The sequence below is a fragment of the Brachyhypopomus gauderio genome, unplaced genomic scaffold, assembly GCF_052324685.1.
Source record: "Brachyhypopomus gauderio isolate BG-103 unplaced genomic scaffold, BGAUD_0.2 sc60, whole genome shotgun sequence".
Lineage (NCBI taxonomy): Eukaryota > Metazoa > Chordata > Actinopteri > Gymnotiformes > Hypopomidae > Brachyhypopomus > Brachyhypopomus gauderio.
Genome location: NW_027506881.1, coordinates 989628 through 1011614, shown reverse-complemented (window position 1 = coordinate 1011614; position 21987 = coordinate 989628). Strand labels below are relative to the sequence as shown.

At 42.2% G+C, this 21987-nt stretch overlaps 1 protein-coding gene across 1 annotated transcript; it reads right to left on the bottom strand.

Moving 5' to 3' along the window:
* Positions 1-8117: 8117 nt before the first annotated feature.
* LOC143489306 (uncharacterized) lies at positions 8118-14612 on the bottom strand. The gene is made up of 14 exons (XM_076988230.1): positions 14521-14612; positions 12680-12732; positions 12388-12507; positions 11446-12233; positions 10903-11041; positions 10684-10806; positions 10542-10593; positions 10233-10358; positions 9932-10131; positions 9470-9625; positions 9243-9317; positions 8927-9063; positions 8468-8739; positions 8118-8239 (listed from the first exon to the last, which is right to left on the bottom strand). The coding sequence occupies exons 2-12, from the start codon at positions 12728-12730 to the stop codon at positions 9034-9036; spliced, it is 1860 nt and encodes a 619-aa protein (XP_076844345.1). The 5' UTR covers positions 12731-12732; positions 14521-14612; the 3' UTR covers positions 8118-8239; positions 8468-8739; positions 8927-9033.
* Positions 14613-21987: the final 7375 nt, after the last annotated feature.

Genomic DNA, 21987 nt, shown 5'->3' with positions numbered 1-21987 from the left:
TAGGACCCACTAGATCAATACCTATCTTGGTCCATGGTCTTGGTGGTAGCTCCAGTGGTTGAAGAGGTTGATCTTCATGTAGTTGTTGGTTAAGCACACAGGCGGGGCAGTTTCTAATTAGTCTTTCTACATCTAGGTCCATATTTGGCCAGTAGAATTTGCTTCTTAGGTATTGTTTTGTGCGGACCACCCCTTGGTGAGTCTCATGTGCAATCCTAAGTGCTTGTTTTATCATTGTTTTTGGTAGTATTATTCTGTGTCCCCTCAGCACAAGTCCATCGTATGTGCACAACTCTCCAGAGCATCTGTTGTAAGGCTGAAGTTCCTCTGGAACAGGATTCGGCCATTTTCCTGTCTCCACAATTGTCTTTAGTTGTTTCAGAGTGTCATCCTCTGTCATTTTCTGTTTGATGTCCTCAAGATTCATGGCTTGTACCTCATTCATTGTCACTGACAACACTCTGTCCACATAAGTGTCCACATACTCATTGTACTCTGTCTCTGGTAAAGGGAGTCGTGAGAGTGAATCTGCTACATTAGACTTTCCACCAATATGCTCTATCTTGTAATCATATGGTTGTAGTCTCAAGCTAAGTCTTTGTATTCGTGGTGGTAACAGCGTTGCTTTCTCTGGGTTAAACATATAAATGAGGGGTTTGTGGTCTGTTTGTAAAGTAAACTTGGCCCCCCATAAGTACGTTCTAAAATGTTCCACAGCCCATACACATCCCAAAGCCTCACGTTCTATCTGAGAATAGCGACGTTCTGTTGGGGTCAGTGAACGACTTGCGTACGCTACTGGCTTGTTCTGTCCATCTGATTGGGTCTGTAATAAAACTGCACCTAGTCCTACTGGACTCGCATCACTAATGACGACTGTAGGAGCATTTAGTTTAAAGTAAGCCAGACATGGCTCACTTACCAGAGCTTCTTTCATTGCTTTGAATGATCTCTCTGTTTCACTTGTCCAGTCCCATGCTTGTCCTTTTCTAGTTAGCTTCCGTAGTGGTTCTGATAAGTCTGCATAATTTGGTATAAACTTCCTTAGAAATCCACAGGTGCCTAGGAATGAGCGGAGTAACTGGACATTTTCAGGTCTTGGTGCTTTGCGGATGGCTTCTACCTTTCTCAGGTCGGGTTTAATTCCTTCTGCAGTGATCACATGCCCAAGTATCTCAATTTGTTGTAGACCGAAGATACACTTGTTTCTATTGAGGGTTAAACCTCTGTCCTTGAATCGTTGAAAGACTTGTCTCAGTCTCTGTTCAAGCTGCTCTTCATTCTCACCGAAGATCACAACGTCATCCATATAACAGACAGTGCCAGGCATTCCACATAACATCGAGTCCATAGCCTTCTGATAGGCTTCAGGTGCGCTCGATAATCCAAATGGAACTTTTCTGAAGCGATAGCACCCTCTGTGTGTGATGAATGTCGTTAGAGGTCTGGATTCTGGGGCTAAGTCACACTGCCAAAACCCTTTCCGTGCATCCAGTTTAGCAAACACTTTTGCTCCCTGCACTGCTTGTAAGATGCTGTCCACCGTTGGCACTGGATGCCTCTCCCTGATCACGGCTTTATTCACTTCTCTAAGGTCTACGCATAGCCTCACTTCTTTTGTATCTTTCTTAGGTACAATCAGGATATTAGAAATCCATTCTGATCCTACATTCACTTCTTCTATGATACCTTGATCAAGCATCCTGTCTAGCTCCTGGTTTACAGCTTCCAGCATGGGATAAGGGACTCTCCTTAAACCCTGTGCTACAGGTGGGATTTTGGCATCCACTGTGACCTTGTGACTATAACCTTTAATCTGACCTAGTCCTTTGAAGATCAGCGAGTACTCTTTAACAAGTTCCTCAAATCTATCTGTATGCCATACTGTGTTAATTTTTTTCTCCAGTGTTAAGTATATTTAATTCAAAGCTTGTTTTTCTGCCCAGCAGTGCTTCTACATTTCCTTCTATCACATATATATCATCTTTGACTACTTTATCTTTCCACGTCATTTCTGCTTCAAAGTATCCAACACATTTAAGTGGAGTGGTTTGAGCATAGGCATAAAATTTTTTTTTAGTTGGTTTCAGCTTTGTTCTAGTGGACATTGTTCTTTTATACAGGTCTTGTCCTATAAAGTTTCTTCCACTTCCTGTATCTATGACCATTTTCAGCCATTGTCCATTAACCTTGACTCTTTCAGTACCTTCAGGATCCACTGCGTGGATGAATTCATCAGAATCTGAATCCTCCTGTAGTACTGCTCTCACAGGTTTTCCTGACTTTGTCTTTTCTTTATCCTTATATCTGTCTTTACTTTTGTCACCGTTGTTTTCTGGCTGTACTTTCTTTTTCTTTTTAAAGCACATACGTGCGTAATGTCCCGTTTTCTGACAGTAAAGACAGGTCGCTGACTTGGCTCCACATTCATCTGCTGTGTGAGTGTTCATTCCACATCTGTGACACTGGGTGTCGCTGTTGGCTTGCTCTTGGCTGCTCTTTCCTCCTCGACCAGTTCTGGGTTTCCGTCCGCGGTCAGTACGTGCACCTTTCCTAGTAAAATGAACCTGGTTGTCACTTGCTCTGTGAGCAACACTCTCTGTGAAAAGTTTGGATTCTGTCTGTGCTGCTTCAAAAGCTCTTGCAGTTGACAATGCTTTATCTAAACTCAGCCCCTCCTCCTGCAACAATTTGTGTCGCAGTTTTTTCATGGCACATTTTTCCACTATCTGATCCCTTAGCATGTCGTTCTCCAGCGTGCCAAAATCACACGACTTCGCTAGTTCTCTTAATGCATTTACAAAAGCATCTATTGACTCATCGGGGCACTGAGCTCTCTGTCTAAACTTGTGTCTTTCTAAGACGACGTTCTTTCGTGGAGTAAAATATGTGTCTAGAGCAGCAACAGTCTGTGCATATGTACCTTTATCTCCAGGTAGATTAGCAAAAATTCTCTGCGTAGGCGCTCCTATGCAATGCAAGAGAGTGGCTCTCCTTACCAAATCCTGCGCGTTAATAGTTCCACTGGCAACTTCGAAAAAGCTATAAGAGTCCTTCCATAGGTTATACTCGGTAAATAAATCAGACGCACCCAGGTTCAGTGGGACGGGCGGAACCAGTTGAGCGTAGCCGGGTCCTGGCGCAGCGCGTGCTGCTCCTTGCTGTAGCTCGTTATCCGACATTTTCTTTTTAATTTATCGGTATTCCTATAATGCCTGGTACTCCTACTTTGCCTGTGGGTTCCTGGCAGATCGGGTCCTCGTCGCCAAATGTCGTGTTGCTTAAAATAAACAGTCTTTGGTTCCTGTTTTATGCTTGTTTTATTAACACGTGTGCACGTAACTACTGATCGCCATTATCGTTCATCTCGTTCTCCCGCTCTCGCGTTCTCGCGATAACTCCAAAACATCAACTATACTACACCCGGAAAGGTTTTTAGCAATATTGCAATATTGGTATTGACTTGCCACCAGTGCAGCAGTATAGAGGGTGTTCAGTCATGGAGGCCTCATAATGCGCCCTCACCGAGCCAGGCTAAGTGCAAGTACCCTGTCAATCTTGATCTTTGTAAAATGTAATGCATTAGTTGCTCAAACATTTTCCTTTTATGGGACACTGAAAGACACCTTGAAGTTGAAATATATTGTGTTTCATCCAGTTCATTAGGAGACAAAAAGTTGTTGCTGCAGGGCATATTGCAAAATTTGAATGCTGTTTTAAACTTTTATTTTATAATCACTAATTTGGTTGCTATTTTCTTTATATGCAGACCTTTCATATGTGACGCCGAAGGCGTCGGGACAGAGGCAGCCGGAGACGTGGGTGGAACTGAAGGGAGTTTATTCTCCATGACTACAAAACAACAAGATCTTGTTTTTCTCCTCGAGAGGAGGCATGCTGTCAAAATACAGCTGGCACTGGACCAGGAAGCCCTCGAAACGCTCTGGGTCCCCTCCGTAGGGTTCGGGGAGAGGAATCGGTGTCCGTGGTGTCGGAGGATGTACGGACGCCTGCACCGTCAGAGCCTTTATGCAGGACATGAGTGTGGTCACCAGCGCACGGAGTTCCTGGAGCTCCTGCAGCTGTTTACCCAGGACGATACCTTGGTGGGCCAGCACCTCCAGAGGTGAGGCTCCCTCGCCTCCGGCTGCTCCAGGCTGCACATTCTGTGACGCCGAAGGCGTCGGGACAGAGGCAGCCGGAGACGTGGGTGGAACAGAAGAGAGTTTGTTCTCTATGACTACAAAACAATGATGCCCAAGTAATACTCTTAGCGCACACACAAACAGTGATGCAAAAGTAACGCTAGTGGAATGCTCGCCGGATCCAGAGACGCTGTTGTAGCGGCAATGTGCAGCACTGGACCGGACGACCTGCGGGCTTAAAAAAGAGCAACGTAATAGAAAACAGGTGCATCAGTATTCAGGTGATTGTGGCTGTGGGAGTGGTTGGGTGCTCGGGGGTGTGTGCTGGGATCGGCTGCTGGCCGGGATGCGTGCCCTCCTGTGGCGACCCGGCTCCCTCACCGTGACATCATATATATTTTATATAGTTATATATAGTTATATATAGTTTAAAAATGTGATTGTTAGAAAGATTTCGATTTTTTAATTTCACAGCCCTCCTTTATCTTTTAGAACAAAATATAGCAGATGTTCTACTGAAAGAAGAGAATATTGTATCCAGAACAATGTCAGTTTTGTAAGAAAAATACTTTTTGGAGAAAATTACAGATACAAAATTTATCTAGAAAACATTTGGGTGTGTGCGTGCACTTTTTGAAATTGTATTTCTCAACTTACTAGTTTAAGCTATCATACATCAGAAGTGTCATAACAGCCATTACAACTATAAAGTGATTTGCGACTACAGTGTCACTCAAATACTTGGACTTGGACTTGAGACCAAAGACTTGAGACTTGACTTGGACTTGCAAAAAATGACTTGTGAGCATCACTGGTGGGCACATTCTTGTTTACAATATATTATAGACCTCTTCTTCCATATCCAATATTAACTATCAGTGGCGTGCACACATAGACATCAGGTGGTGCTAAAGCACCACCAACTCTGCCCTTTATCAACCAAAGTGCCCTTTTGAAACTTCGTTTTTTTTTTATTATTATCATTTTACTGAGGTCGGTTTGAAATGATCTTTTGAAAACCTGAGCGATTAAAAACAATGCCCTGAAATGAGCCACCACCTCGCACACACCCGACCTCTCTCTTCCTTTAACACCAGATGCGCTGCAGCAGCAGTTCAGTTCAGTGAGTGGAAGGAAGCGTCTTCAGCACAGCACACACGCTCACAGATAGACTTCTTCTCCCGTCCCCACCAGCCAGGTCACATACACATCAAGTCAAATCGTACCGTTTGCCCTCTAAGCCCAACGTGAAATCATTTTCTTGTGTTGTAAAATGTCTCATACAGCACCAAACTACTAAGCATTTTTAGCCGACTGGTCACCTGATAAACTAGTCGCACTAGCCCAAATCAATGATAGATAACGTGAGGACGACCACATACAAATAATTAAGGTAGAGTTTGCAAATCTATGTGTTAAGCTGAACGTCTTCTGTTGTATAGGTTTTGTTAGGCAACATAAATTAACACATTCATTTGTGAAAGAAGAAACGGGAAGTTCCCCATTACCTGTGAAAAATGCCCATCTGCATTCATGTAATGACAACACTCAGTAGCCTATAACTCCTTCTCCTACTTTACGGTCTTTTACTGTCTTAATTGTAGGCCTATATTGATTTACTAATTGCAAAATATATGCAACAAGGCCTGCAGACAGTGGAGGGTAAACAGAAGTTACCTGAAGGACATGACTGTATATTGGATATGAATTATATCAGTTGGATGCGTGACTTTTTCTCCATTGAAAACTCACGTTTAGAGAATGTGACAAATAAAAGTCAAATTTCATTCAACATGTGCTTGTAATTTTTTTTATAATGAAGTGTTCCACGTGCGCTAAAAAGTGCCCTTCACCCCCCCCCCCCCCCCCCCCCCCCCGAGCACTTGCCCACCCAAAAGGTCTGTGCACGCCACTGTTAACTATATAATAATAATAATAATAATAATCTTTATTTGTATAGCACCTTTCATACATACATGTAACTATATATACAGTTAAGTCCTTCAGTTAACTTCTGTTTATCCTCCACTGTCTGCAGGCCTTGGTGCATATATTTTGGAATTAGTAAATCAATATAGGCCTACAATTAAAACAGTAAAAAGACCAAAAAGTAGGAGAAGGAGTTATAGGCTACTGCGTGTTGTCATTACATGAATTTTTCACAGGTAATGGGGAACTTCCCGTTTCTTTTTTCACAAATGAATGTGTTAATTTATGTTGCCTAACAAAACCTATACAACAGAAAACATTCAGCTTAACACATAGATTTGCAAACTTTACCGTAATTATTTGTATGTGGTCGTCCTCACGTTATCTATCATTGATTTGGGCTAGAGTGACTAGTTTATCAGGTAGTTTGGTGCTGTATGAGACATTTTACTGCACAACAAAATGATTTCACGTTGGGCTTAGAGGGCAAACAGTACGATTTTACTTGATGTGTATTTTACCTGTGTCTGTGACCGTGCGTGCTGTGCTGAAGACGCTTCCTTCCACTCGCTGAACTGAACTGCTGCTGTAGCACATCTGGTGTGACCAAGGAAGAGAGAGGTCGGCTGTGTGCGAGGTGGTGGCTCATTTCAGGGCACAGGAAACCCAAAGTTTCAAAAGGGCCCTTTCGTTGATAAAGAGTTTTTTTTTTTTTTATACAAATATAGCATTCAGCAAGTTTTGTCCATCTGTAGCCTATTTATTCACTCAGCATATGGATGGATAGCTATACCTACCTCTGCTTATTTGTTTGCATTATGTAGTTGTAGGAACTGACCTCAGTTGACCTAGCTATGTATAATAATTGCCTGCTTGTGGTAACTCTTAACCTGAAGGTCATTATGCAAAATACAAAGAAAGATTTGCCCATTAGAGAAAGAGAAAGAGAAAGAAAAGAAATGTAGATTTTGTAAAGATCACCTTAATTTGTCAGGACCGTTTTACTGGTTGTTGTCCTAGTTTATTCTGATTTGTCTGGATAATGTATGCACTAACTCACTAATGTCTGTCATGCCTCAAGCTATTGAACCCCTTGCAGTACCAGTTTGAGCACCTGGCCACGCAGCTGAAGTGACGCCAGTAACAGACGTATTCACGTAACGTAGATACAGTTGTGTTCAAAATAATAGTGTATTTAAAAACATGAGTTAAGCACAAAATCTTTATTTCCATGCATATGGAACATTGCATACTGTTTTCCAAATCAAAACATGAAGAGAAATGTATATAATTTGTAACTACTTTACAGAAAATAACAAAAAATGAACATTGGGCTGTTAAAAAAAATAGCAGTGTCTGCATTTGTCTTTACAAACTCAAAATATGTACTCCTTTTTAATGATTTCCTGTGAATCACTATCCTAAAATTTAGATGACTAACCAGTTTTTTAGAACTGCATCACATTTGTGTTGCATAGAGTCAACCAACTTCTGGTACCTCTCAACTGGTAACTGCTCGTTTACTGGTGTGTTTAGGGGTGTGGTCTTGTTGAAACACCCATTTCAAGGGTATTTTCTCTTCAGCGTAAGGCAACATGACCTGTTCAAGTATTCTGATATATGCAAACTGGTCCATTATCCCTGGTTTGCGGTAAACAGGCCCAGCACCATAGTAAGTGAAACCATGTCTTCAGTGTTCTGTGGCTTGAATTGACTTTGGGGGTCGTCTGACAAACTGTCTACAGTCCTTCGACCCAAAAAGACCATTTTTTACTTTCATCAGTCCACAATATGTTTCTCCATTTCTCTTTGGGCCAGTTGATGTGTTCTTTGACAAATTGTATCCGCTTCAGTATGTGTCTTTTAACAGTGGGACTTTGTGGGGACATCTTGTTAATAGATTAGCTTCACACAGGCATCTAACTGTCACTGTCAAGAACAGTGATTAATCTGGTTGGTCATATTGGACTGCTATTATTTTGAACACTACTGTATATAGGAAACTTTAGCCGGTGTTTTTTTTCTATTAATGAAAAACAGAACCATTTGGAAGAACTTTTATTTATTCAAGAAGTGGTTTATTGTTGAAAAGCCTGAAGCCTGAAGTCTTCTACGTCTTCCGCTTGACAGTGAGATGATTTCTGTCATGTTGATGTACTCATGATCTGCGAAGGAAATCAGAAACAGCTTGAAAACTACAATTCCCAAAATCACCTCAGTGATTACAATAACAATAGGTTACTATGATAACACTGTACTGAAGTTACAGGCATCCCAGAGCCCTACTCAACAGATGTGAAGGTGTAATCAATGGTGATGAGCCTCTGTTTCCTCTGAGAAAAGCAGCAGGATGAGAAATATGTTGCCATCAAAGAGTACGAAGCAACACTTACTGTGCAGCGTCCTGTAGTGTCCCGCTTGTTATCTTCCCTGGGATGTGTGGGATCAGGACCACAGGCAGTCCCACTCTCTCTGGTCCCCCTCTCCAACTTATCCAGCTCTTTGAGAAATGGTTGAATAGCGTTACCAACGTCAGCGACTATAAAAGACGAGTTACTTAACAATCTGTGTGGTTTCTGTGTGGTTGGAAAGCCTGAAGCCTGAAGTCTTCTACGTCTTCCGCTTGACAGTGAGATGATTTCTGTCATGTTGATGTACTCATGATCTGCAAAGGAAACCAGAAAAAGCTTGAAAACTACAATTCCCAAAATCACCTCAGTCAGCCCAAAAACAATAGGTTCACTATGATAACACTGTACTGAAGTTACGGGCATCCCAGAGCCCTACTCAACAGATGTGAAGGTGTAATCAATGGTGATGAGCTTTGGGGCTAGAACAGCCTGCGATCTAACCTCATGGGTTTTCTCTTCATCTCTGCAGGGTTGGAGCTCTGGGGGATCTTCTTGGCTGGGTGGAAGCCTGCGTCAGAGGGGCCAGGGCGGGGGCGAGGAGGGTGCGCTCAACTGGATCCGTCCTCACTTGTCTTACACTGACAAATCAAAAACATTTTCACGACAGGGTGTTTTAATTATACCCTACAGGAACCGGTTACAGTAATAACTACAGTTGTAATTACAGCCCTGGTCCAAGCGATCAGCATTCATTACTGCCGTGATCGTGATCTTGGAGCCACAGGTATAAGAGCAGCTCTGCTGCGCAGACACAAACCTTCACAGACGTCACGCTGACCCTGGAGGTCGTCCGGTGCCGCAGTTTCTTCCCGTTGTCAGATGGCATGGAGTCCTAGACCACACATAAAACAACGCAGACAGGTTCAGGCCAGGTTACGAGGATACTATTCAACCAGCTAATTGTGAGCAACTCCTAAAAAAAGTCAAACATTTAATTATTTTTTTAAGGCAGGTTCTGTCAAGAGCCCTCCGGGAGCTACAGACCTCTGTGAACTTTCTCTTCTGAGCTGGTTTAATGGACCTGCCGCTTCCAGCCTTGCGGACGTCGACGCCCTGCGAATGCCCTGCGGACGTCGATGGTGTTGGGCTTGCTGTTTTAGAGGAGCGGTTATCCTTCGTCTTAGTGGAGACCGAAGAGTCCTGCCGAGTGCAATCAGAGAGAGGGCTGGTGAGGACAAGACAACACGGGTTTGCAGGTGCTGGAAGGTCCTGAGCCTGTAGTGCTGATCTGGGATCAGGTCTGTATGTTAATTAGGAGATGATTGACACTGACTGCTGTCTGAATTTATCTGTTATGTCTGCATTGCTCTTTACTGTTGTGTCTGCATCTCTCTCAAATTGTTTACATGTATATCATTATTGTGGCTTTGTGACCATAAGCAGTGAGACAAAAAAAAAACACTGCTTGTGTGTGTGTGTGTGTGTGTGTGAGACAGAGAACCTTACATTGCGCTGCACTCTGCCACTGGTGTCTTGCTGTGGTTGCTTTGTCTTCTGGTCTTTCCCCGCTGGTTTCGTGGGTTTGTTGGGGGGGCTTACTGTGCAGCATCCTGTAGTGTCCCGCTTGTTATCTCCCTTGGGATGTGCGGGATCAGGACCACAGGCAGTCCCACTCTGTCTGGTCCCCCTCTCCAACTTATCCAGCTCTGTGAGAAATGGTTGAATAGCGTTACCAACGTCAGCGACTATAAAAGACGAGTTACTTAACAATCTGTGTGTTCAAAAAAATGCAATGGCCTCCCATTACTTTCAGTTAGGGATCTGATGTCCTTTTGCAGAGCGTCAACACATTTCTCCTGCTCCACACGTGCCCTCTCTTTCTCCGCGAGGGTGAACCGCAATTCATGAATCATCTTGTCCTTTTCCTGAAGCACTACAGGCAAAAGATCAAACACCAGGTGAGGTTTTCCACTTATTTCACATACTAGAGCACACCGCACAAGAGCACCGGTTCAAGAGGTCTAAAGCAGAAGGCGTCTCTGCAACCGTTGGCTCCTTCTCACGGCGTTAGCACTAGTACTGCTGTACTGTGGGGTGTTTGTGTTAAAGTACTCACGCTGACACGTCTCCCAGTATTTCCGGAGAGTTTGTTGCGACCCGACCTGCTCCTGTCAACGACATGGAAAAAGCTATGAGAACACGCAGGAAGCCCGTGTGAAAGATCACTAGCTCAGTGAGACTTAATGAACGGCACTCACAGTCTTCAGCTGCGCAATGGTCTGTTCTTGATTCCACAAGGCGCTGAGAGCTCTGTCCCTCTCTCCCTCCGCGTCAACTCTCTTGGTTCTGTGCTCCCAGAGAGCTTCAGCCAGGGTCTGTACCTTAAGGGGGACGATGAAGTGATCCGACATGTTAGGTTTAACGCCACCCACTCTGCCTGCCACAATTTTTTTTAACCCTGTGGTTTGGTTACTAACCTCGTACTGCAGCCGGGCAACGCGGGTGTTGCCCTGACGCATCTCTGATTGGAGATACGAGATGTTGTACTCCTTCTGCAGCAGATCAGCACGTAAGGTCTTGATTTGATCCTGGTCATCACACATCTGCTTCTGGAGCCTGTAACCATACAATACATTTACATTTATGGTATTTGGCAGACGCCCTTATCCAGAGCGACTTATATCTCTCTCTTTTTTTTTTTAATAGAAGTGAGCAATTGATGGTTAAGGGCCTTGCTCAGGGGCACCACAGTCATGGCCTCAGGTCTGGGAATTGAACCCACGACCCTCCGGTCACAAGACCAGTTTCCTAACCACCAGGCCATCACTGCCCTGTGGTTACAATACAAACTGTTACAATACAAACTGCTGTTCTGATACTGTGTACAGCCAACTGTTACCATGTTTTCAGTTTGGATCAGACCTATGTATTATCTGATATATAATGCCAACTGCATGTTATTAAAAGACAAGGGAACAGTTTGAGCATTGCTGAGTAAGATCGATTAATAAGGGTCTTACCCTAAAACCTCCTGAGCTTTAGAGTTGAGTTCCAGATCTTTATGTGCCAGCTTCTCCTCCATGTCTTTCTGTCTCCTCTGTGCCTTCTCCACCTGGGCCTGTTCATTCTGGCATTGCTGGAGCTTCTCCCTCAGGGCAGTGCACATGGCCTTTAACTCAGCCAGCTCCCGCTCCCTGGACCTCTCGTTTTTTTCAGCGTCTTGTTTTTGTCTCAGCTCCTCACAGGCTTTTTGAATCTCCTTTCTGGTGCTGCTCAGCACTCTCTCCATGGCCTCGATCTTCCGGCTCTCCTCATTCGAAGATGTCACCACTGCCATGTAAGCACAGTTGGACTTTCTTCCTCTGGAAAGTGTGTGGAGCGTCTGCTGGAGCTCCCCCACCTCCAGCTTCAAGGAGCTGATGGTGCTGGACTGCTGGCTACGCTCTTCTTCACCGTTCCTGAGAAGAGCTTTGGCTTTCTGAAGTTCCTCAGAAAGATCAACCACTGTGTTTGTTTGGATACTTAAATCAGTCTCCAGTGCTTGGAGCTTGGTGCTCATTTCATTGGTGATCTGCTGGAACTCCACAAGCTTCCAGGTCAAAGCCTGATTCTCAGCAGTGAGACGGGTGGTTGCTGTCCTCTCTGTCTCCAGCATGGAGACGGTGTTTCTGTACACCAGGTCCTGCTTCGTCAGATCACTGGAGAGTTCCATCACCTTCTCCTTGAGTGAATGCTGCTCGTGCTGCATCTGGTCCAGAAGCTCGTCTTTCTTTTTCAAAGTCTCTTTAATGCCATCAACAAAGGCCCTCTGAAGAAAAACACAGTATCAAAATAGTCAGGGCAGGTTTACCTCTTTTGTAACGCTTACAATGTCACGATTTTCTGTACTCTGATATCCTACTTTGTATTGTGACACATTACTATGTCTTTGTCATGTTCATCAGAGAGTTAAAAGCACTTACGTATTCAGAAGCTGTCTCAATACTCTGCTCTAAAGCAGTCTGCAACTTGGAGATTGTTTCATGTTCTTCCTGGCAAACAGTCATGAGCTCCTTATGCTTTGCAACCTGATTCTCAGAAATCTATGAGAAAAATCATTAATAAAGACATAGAAATTATAATATGTTATGTTATTATATCATTATTATTTGTAGATGTACAAATTATTATATTGTATTATTATACATGTTATAATATGTAATGACACATAAAGACACATATGTAATGACACATTATACTGTGCACAAGACCAACCTTGTGGGCTTCCAGTAGCTGGTCGCAGGTTTTCTTGAGCAACGCTTCCATTTCTGAAACGAGGTCAACACATCAGTCAGACAGGCAAAACACCAACGCACTTCGAAATTCACCAGAGCGAGAAAACGTCCATTTTGGTGCCAAGGAGCTTCTGGCGTTTGAGAAGCTCCTCCACAATTTTGATTAGGGGTGCCCTCGGGCTTTCAAGCCCTTGCTTTTCAACTACCTCGCTATCATATAAAGAAAAGAGAGCTAGTAGCATTTTGCATTTATCAGTTCATCTGATCTTTTTAAGTACCTGTGATTCACCAAATTCACTGTCTTTAGAGGTAAATGTACGTATTCAGAGGTAGACCTGTAGCCTAAATGTTCCTGATCCAGCAGAACGGACTACTAATGGGATATAAATTATGCTTTGTTTGTCTTAGAAGTACGTCATACAGACTGCACTATGATGTAAATGTGTTCGTAAAATTTGAAAAGCCTCGTCGTGGTGTACTGCAACCAGTCATGCAACTCACAAAGCCGTAAAAAGAACCACTTTGGATATGTGTCTGTTTGTGTGTGTGTGTGGTATGTGAGAGTGTGTGTGAATGAAGGTGTGTTTATGGCATGAGAGAAGGTGAGAGCGATTGTGAGTACGACTGTGTGCAGTGTGTATGAAAGTGTTTACAGTCTAACACAACTCTTGATTCTAGTTTAAAACCTACAGTGATATTCCCTTCGTCTCTTATCAGGTTATGTTTAGTCTATTTTGGTGAATCGTTTTGATACATGCTGCATCATTTAGCTCATCATCAGCATCAAATGCTCCTTAAATGTAGATTGCTAGCTAAGTATTTAGACAGAAACCAAAGCTTAAAAACCCTGATTAAAAATCCCATTTAACACAAACTAGTATCTATCTAAATAGTTAGCTAGGGGAATTAATAAAGCTCTTTAAATGTAGCTAGCTAACGATGCATTTGCTTTGAGTATTTGCAGTGCGTTTTCCGCTTGCATCGTGATGGGCTTTCAGGGCCACCGTACTATCGACTTGAAAACTACATAGCACAAGTCACAGCATCGAGACCTTCGACACGCTTTTCAAGCCCTATAATAATATATATTGATCAGTATTCCACTAAATGCATAGTAAACATGTCTTATCTAAGAAAATAATAATAACAACCATTAAATAACCTTTCATCTGTTAACCTTTCTCCCAAGAGCCGCATGAAACCAAGCAAAGAGCTGCAGGTTGGCCACTCCTGACCTAAACGTTTGCTACCATCGCCTCAATGTGTATTAATGCACATTTAGTTAGTAAATGTACAACAGTCCCAAAGGTTTAAGAGTTGGTTGCACATTAGTAATAAGGCACATCAAAAATCACTAAATATCGATACTCTTTCCAAAAACAAATGTTGAATCTACAGCTACTTTAAAAACCGCATTTAAAACCATCATTATACAACAGTTAGTTCCTCACAATCTGAGGTGGATGTTTGTGAGAACTGCGCGGAGCGTTGCCAGGCAACGGCATGTACACACAAAACACAAAACGGCTCTTTGCTTGGATTCACGCGGCTCTTGGGAGAAAGGTTAACAGATGAAATTGTTATTAATGGTCTGTTATTATTATTTTATATACAACCTGCTAAAATTAATCAAATGGATGTTGTTAACATAACGTTTGAGCTGCAGCCAGTTTGGACAGACTCAGAAAAAGACTCCACACTACGACCGAATCACAGCCGGTTATTGGCGATAACACACTCCCTCTCGTCTTCTATCGCTTAATTAAAGTCAAAGGACCGTCAGAAACCCTTAGCGCTAAAAGTCCAAAGACACACACATACCTCTGCAGCAATCTGCGTGGCTGAAGCCTAAATGCTGTGGTGAATAAATATTGTTAAAGTGTTCAACTCCGAGTACTGCTTTCCTCCGACTGTACCCCGCTAATCGCGCACGCCACTTTATATACAGTTGCTGTGTGACGTCATGGGAATTCCCCTTACACCGTTTAATCAACCAATCATATTTCGAATTAGAATGGTGGGGGCGTGGTCCAATGGTCTCGGGATATTCTCGCTGGTCAGAGTTGCCAGGTTCGCGGTTTTCACGCCAAATTGGGCTTGTTTGGAAATCTAGTCGCGGGTGAAAATTCAGCGGAGGCGGGGCGCGTTTTCTTGGGTTACTATTTAGTTGATAAACACTAATGTTACAATATTATTAATGATTTTAATATAAATCGCAATACTGATAATAAATCCCTCATAAACAAAATACTAACTTTGGGCTAGTTTGAGCTTCTGAAGGGCGGGTTTTAGACTGACTTTGGGCTGGATATTTTTGTAAGACCTGGCAACCCTGTCGCTGGTCCGCGTGCGACCGTTCTACGTCTCGTGAGCTTTTAGCTTGTGCGCTAGCTAGTTAGCAGCTGCTAGCAGAGCTACCGTGATGTTTCACAAGAGGAAAGGATGTAATCGCAGGATAACAACACCATTTCAAGACGGCCATTCAACGAAAAAGTGGATATTGTGAGAAAAGGCCGAGCAACAGCTCATCTTGAGATTGTAACACAAGGCGGTAAAGGGTACGTTAATGACAACAGTGTTATGGAGGTGTTTTTAATACTACACTCATGTTTTCATGTGTGTGTGTGTCTAGTGGAGGCCCATGGCCAGTAAGTACACTTCACCAACATGTGTGTGTGGAAATACGTTTAAACTGAATGCATTGTAAGATAGATAACCAGTGTAACGTAGCAGACATACTACAGTGAGCACACCGGTTTGTTTTAGTTTGCCAAACAAAAAGGATGTTTTGAGTTTCAGGATAAAGTTATCAAGATATAATAAGTTAATATAATCAAGATTGGACATGATTAAGCATGAACCAGAGCGTCTGTGTGGTGGTGGGTGGCTATGGGCCTAAGTCTAGCAATATAGCAGCGGTAGAAGAAGATCGTGGCACCATGAAGTCTGGAAATGATGGACTTAGGACCAGGGACTAGAACTACAGTTTTGTACAACAAAGTTTTGGATATATAAGAAAAATAAATGAGATGAAATGAAATGTATCAATAGATTTCCAGTAACCATGATTGAGAGGATTTCAAGAATATAACAGATGGCACACAGAGATGCAGCTGGTCAGAATGCTCTCTATGGTGCTTCTGTAGAATGTGATATAGATATACATATAGATAATTAAATGGAAATGGCCAAGAACTGAACCCTGTTGATTAACATTAACATTGTGAGATTTATGAACAGGAAGTGAACAAGTGAACAGGACGTGTGCAGTGTTTCTAATGACTAAGTATTAAAAAAGACTCATGCCAGTCTCGGGGAAAAGGAGGAATTTAATGAATAATGCCAGGTTCACACTACACGACTTTTCAGTCGTCAGGTTTTTGTACCGTTCGCACTACATGACTAGTTGTGCTGTAATCGCGAGTCTTTCAGTTGTTGTGGCTTTCACACTACATGACTGATCGGTGACATGGGCTCACGAATTAAACGACTGGGGAATCGCCGACTCATCTGGCTGCCCTCCAAAAACACGAGAACAGTCGCCGACTGGGCTAGATATTAAACATGCTAGATATTAAACATGCTAGATATTAAACATGCTAGATATTTGTCGGGCGTCTGCGATGAGTCGGCGACCACTCTGCGACCACTCGGCGAGCGTCTTTCAGCATGTCACTACAACACGACTGAGCGAGCGCCGAGTGATCGCCGATTTGCCTCCAACCACAGTTTCTGTCGGCGATCTACAAAAAACAGTCGGCGACTGAAAAACCAGCCTAAAATCGTGTAGTGTGAACCTGGCTTAAGGTGCACAACACAAAACCCGAGACATGATCCAAAGTAAGGAAACAATCACCAGCAGTCAATTGGTACAAAGACAAGCTATATATAGATGGACAAATGGCCCTCAGGTGCTGGGGATTATAATGGGCCCCACCCACCTGAGGCAGGAACACAACGCAACAGCAACAGAACAACATGTGTGTGTTGTAGTGCATGGGGAGGAGTTGTTCTCGTCTCTGCAGGTTGTCTAGCTGCATCTAGCTGCACTCTCAATTTTCTCTCAGTCTTTAGCACTCAGTTCAGAGTAGTTCAAAGTATCTTTAATGGTATGAAATGAAGTGTCAAAGCACCACAAAAATGTTAAGAGCATGAGAGATAACTAAAGTTAAGGTTAACTAAAGTTAAGGATTTGGCAAATATGCAAAAGGATATGTATACATATGCTTTATATATGTGCTTATAAATACACACTTAAAAATAGTGTTTGTCTCTCCTTCACATACACACAAATAATTGCTATTACCCTCTTCCTATCTCTGAAACATCCATATTATCAGTGTATTTATCAGATCACATACACATGAATCACATACACACACTCCCTTCTCTCTCACTCTCTATTTATACACACACACATGCACACACACATCGTAGCATCCCTCTCTAATACACACACACACAACATATGTGTTTGGGGTGATTAGACTGGTGCAGCTTCATTTCTGAGTGTGTGTATTCTGAAATGTGAAAGACCTTGTGTGTGAGATGCGTTTGTTATGTGCAGCTGTAAGTGTGTTTTTATCTCCTTCTGTCTACAGGCCATCTGACTGCAATATTTCAGAGGAAGACTGCGCTGCTCTGTCCTCAGCTCTGGAGTCAAACCCTTCATCACACTTGAGAGAGCTGAACCTGGACCTCAATAAATTCAGGAAATTCAGGAAGGAAGCAGTGTTCTGCTGGAGGATCATGTTATAGAAAATGCTGAAACTCTACTTTCCTACTTTTTTAACATGGCGTACGACCAAATGAGGAAGTTTAAGGTCACCCTCTGGGTCAAGGACACTAGACAGGGAGAAGGTGGGAATGTAGACATGTTCCAGAGAGAAGACCTGTGCCCGACAAGAGCACGTTTCCCTAAGAGTGCAGAATTTATTCTTATATTCTTATATTTGGTACATGTATATATATAATTAAAAAAATAATCAAATTAATCAGAAGCTTTGTGATTAATTAATCGAATTTAATCGCATTTTAATTGCATTTCAGTATTTAACATGAGAAATATTCAAGTTTGAATGATGAATGAATCAATGAACATAATCATAAACTTCAACATCTTGTTTATTTTTCCACCAGTCTACTACACAGACCAATAGATAAGTGCAGAAAACAGAGCAAACAGTTTTCAGAACACAGGAAATTCTGACCAAAAATGTTGTTTAATTTTGGGAGTTTTGCTCAGGATATTGGAAGAATAAGAACTGAAGTAAATCAGAAGATGATTTTTAATACCATTTTAGATGGTAGATTTTCTTTAATTTCCCAGGCCTCTGCCACAGGCATCTCCATAGTGCCTAGAAGTGGTCTTCTGCATGCTTAAAGCAAATGACTGGATCTTTTATTCATCATCTATAATATGAGCTGTCACACCAAGATAATTCTTGTTGCTAACAGAGGTCCAGTGAACCCCAGTCAGAGCCACATTTGTGGCGCTCTTCACAATAACCTGCTTTACTTCCCTTTCCTCATCATACAGCTGCTGGATTTTCTTCGACATTCAATCAATCAATCAATCAAATTTTATTTATATAGCGCTTTTTACAACAGTTGTTGTCACAAAGCAGCTTTACAAGTGCCGAGTCCTAGCCCCCAGTGAGCAAGCCAAAGGCGACAGTGGCAAGGAAAAACTCCCTAGTTTTTTTGCATGAGGAAGAAACCTTGAGAGGAACCAAGACATTGTCTTTCTGGACGGTAGTTCGTAACATGCATCAGTTGACACAATGTGCAGCGCTTCTTGTAAGCCTTTATCTTCGACCACAGAGAGCAGACAACACTGCAAACAAGCCAACATAATAATGTAACGCGTGAAGTTTAAACGTCTCCGCCGCTCGCGTGAGGTGTGCGGAGTCGCGCGCTACGGTCACTCGCAAAAGTTTAATCCAGTCTTAATGGCCCAATGAAGGTAATTTAAAAACCAGGACATTTCCTCACTTAAAAAAACCCGGGACTCCCGGGACAGGATGTGAAATACGGACGTTTGGTTTCCCTATCGTACTAGAAATCAGAGATGGGGACTCGTGTTTGGGACTCGGACTCGAGTCGCACTTAAGTCGCATATACAGTGACTTCAGACTCGACTTTAGACTTGCATTCAAAAGACTTGCAACTCGACTTGGACTCGTGATTTGAGACTCGTGAACAATCTTTTATTTGTAATGTTCTTTTGTGTTTCATTTGACAACCTTTTCTCCGCCTGTCTGTATGCTTTTTACTTCCCGCTGACGTAACATTTTCGGCGCGCGGACCCTCGCGCCGGTCGCGACGTGTCAAATATTTTGCAAATGACCGAGAAGGGTAATGCTGCAGGCCGGTGCCCCGGTGGGCGTGGGTAAAGGGCGGAGCATGTGTCAATCATTTTCGACTGCAGCCAATCAGATACTAGACTTTCGTTGTCAATCAATTTTTTATTAAGCCAATTATCAGCCAGAGTTAGCTGTCAATCAGTGGCACGCGACACGCTGGACCAGCATCAGCAAAAAAATTAATAATAAAAAATAGAGCACGATCCTCCAATCGAAATCGCTCCTCAACGCTCTGCTCCTTGATCGCAATATAATACTTAATTTGTGTCCATTTACACCTCCCCTCCGCTAACAATTTACACTCGCCACATATATATATGATGTACAAATTATGCAATATGTGCAATAAAGGTAAAAAAAAACATTAAAGCTATTCCAGAATAACAAGTGAGAAATATTTTAAACTTTGATTTAAAAATGTCTAAAGTCATGGCTCTTCTAATGTTTTTATTCAGCTACTTTTGTGCAAGAATGGCATATACTTCTGTTTAAAGAGCTTCTCCGTGCAGTTTCCGCCTTCTTTTGGAAGATCTGTTAAGATGAATGTCTGCAGTAAAAAATGATTGACACATGCTCCGCCCTTTATCCACGCCCACCGGGGCTCCGGGCTGCAGCATTACATATATGAAGTGACCGTTGCGCGCGACTCCGTCCACCTCGCGCGACCCTGGTGCTGCGCGCGCCGCAAAACATCGCGATCATGGCGGCGCTGGTGAGGAATGTTCCACCATTCATAATAAGTTTTGGGTACAAAACAAGTACAAGTATCAAATAGAAGAGCAGCAAACTGCAGCGTGTGTGGCATAAAAATACAGGACGCTGGTTCCACCACATCTAATTTTATTCGCCACCTGAAAACCCACCCGGAAAGGTTAGTCACTGCCTGAAAGTTTATTAGCAATATTGCAATATTGGTATTGACTTGCCACCAGTGCACCAGTATAGAGGGTGTTCAGTTATGGAGGCCTCATAATGCGACCTCACCGAGCCAGGCTAAGTGCAAGTACCCTGTCAATCCTGATCTTTTAAAAATGTAATGCGTTAGTTGCATAAATATTTTCCTTGTATTGGACACTGAAAGACACCTTGAAGTTCAAATAGATTGTGTTTGATCCAGTTCATTAGGAGACAAATAGTTGTTGCTGCAGGGCTTTTTATGTCAGAATCATTATTATTGTAAAATTTGAATTCTGTTTTTAATTTTTATTTTATAATCACTAATTTGGTTGCTATTTTCCTTATATGCAGACCTTTAATATATATAGTTATAAATGTGATTTTTTAATTTCACAGCCCTCCTTTATCTTTTAGAACAAAATATAGCAGATGTTCTACTGAAAGAAGAGAATATTGTATCCAGAAAAATGTCAATTTTGAAAGAAGAAAAATACTTTTTGGAGAAAATTACAGATACAAAATTTATCTAGAAAACATTTGTGTGTGTATTTGTATTTCTTCATTTACCAGTTTAAGCTATTATACATCAGAAGTGTCATAACAGATCATTACAACTATACAGTGATTTGCGACTACAGTATCACTCAAATATTTGGGACTTGACTTGGACTTGAGAACAAAGACTTGAGACTTGACTTAGACTTGAGGTCAAAGACTTGAGACTTGACTTGAGACTTGACTTGGACTTGCAAAAAATGACTTGTGAGCATCTCTGGTACCAGGCTAGAGTTGAGGCTTAGCTCAGCGGGACCCACTTCTATTGGCTGAGCAGCGTGATGTCAGTCTCGCCATCCGGGAAACTGAATTGAGGAACAAGGTTCCGCTGCAATTCTATCCATTCAATTGCTGTGGATGTAGCATATCATATCATATTTTTATACATTTAATGGAGTACTGTAATTATTAGTTTGGAATGATTGCAGGTTATTATTATCAAATTTAATAATTATATTTCAAAATGCAATTTATTTTTCGATCTTAAGAGTACATATTCATTGTTAATCAGTGAGGTTTCTGCACATTTTAATGTATTGGTTTAATCTTCACAAATTCAGGTCAGTGTAAAATGGAATACAGTGCCTAATCGCAGTTATGGTGCAGAAACATACATTAGCATAAACTCTATATCACAAAAAATACAATTCTTTGTACCTGAGTATTAATAATTATTAATACTGAGTAATTTAGGTGAAGATACTTTTAGGTATATATTTATCCCCATACTTCCTCTTTTGTGTTCAAATTACAAGCAAATCATATCACTCTGCAATTTACATATGTTCAGTATAAATAATGTAAATGTGTGGTTAACTTAATGGTGGAAAAAGGAAATGGACACAGACAACTACCTTACCAAGATCTTCATACAGGTGATACAAATAATCCAAAATGTAAGCTATAAAAAGAGCAGCTAACAGTGAAGGCTGAAGGCTGATTGACCATGGCCCATTTGTAGAGAATCCAGTAGATGAGGGAGCGTGTATAGTGCGCAGAGCATTCATGCTACCAGCTCCAAGGTCATTCCAGGACAGGACAGATCCACTGGGCTTTCCAGATGACTACTTATTTGAGCACTACAGGTTCAGAAGACACAGTATTATATATCTTTGTAAATTACTGGGGCCATATATTGAGAAGACCACTAGACGTAGTAAAGCTCTTACCAAACCCCAAACGGTCTGTATCGCTTTGCGCTTCTTTGCCAGTCGTGCATTTCTGTACAGCGTTGGGGATGCATAAAATCTTAGTAAGGCAACGGTCTGCCGCGAAATTCGAAAGGTTTACCTTGCGCTTAAGCGCTTCCTTAATATATTCATCAAATTCTCTGGTCACAGAGGCATCCTTCCCATCCTTTTCAGAACAGCTGGCATGTATTCATGAGAAGTAGTGTTGGTTTGATCAGTAACTTGGAGTTAAATGTATGACTTTAACAGACGCTCTGGATAAAGGCTCCATCTGTACCCAT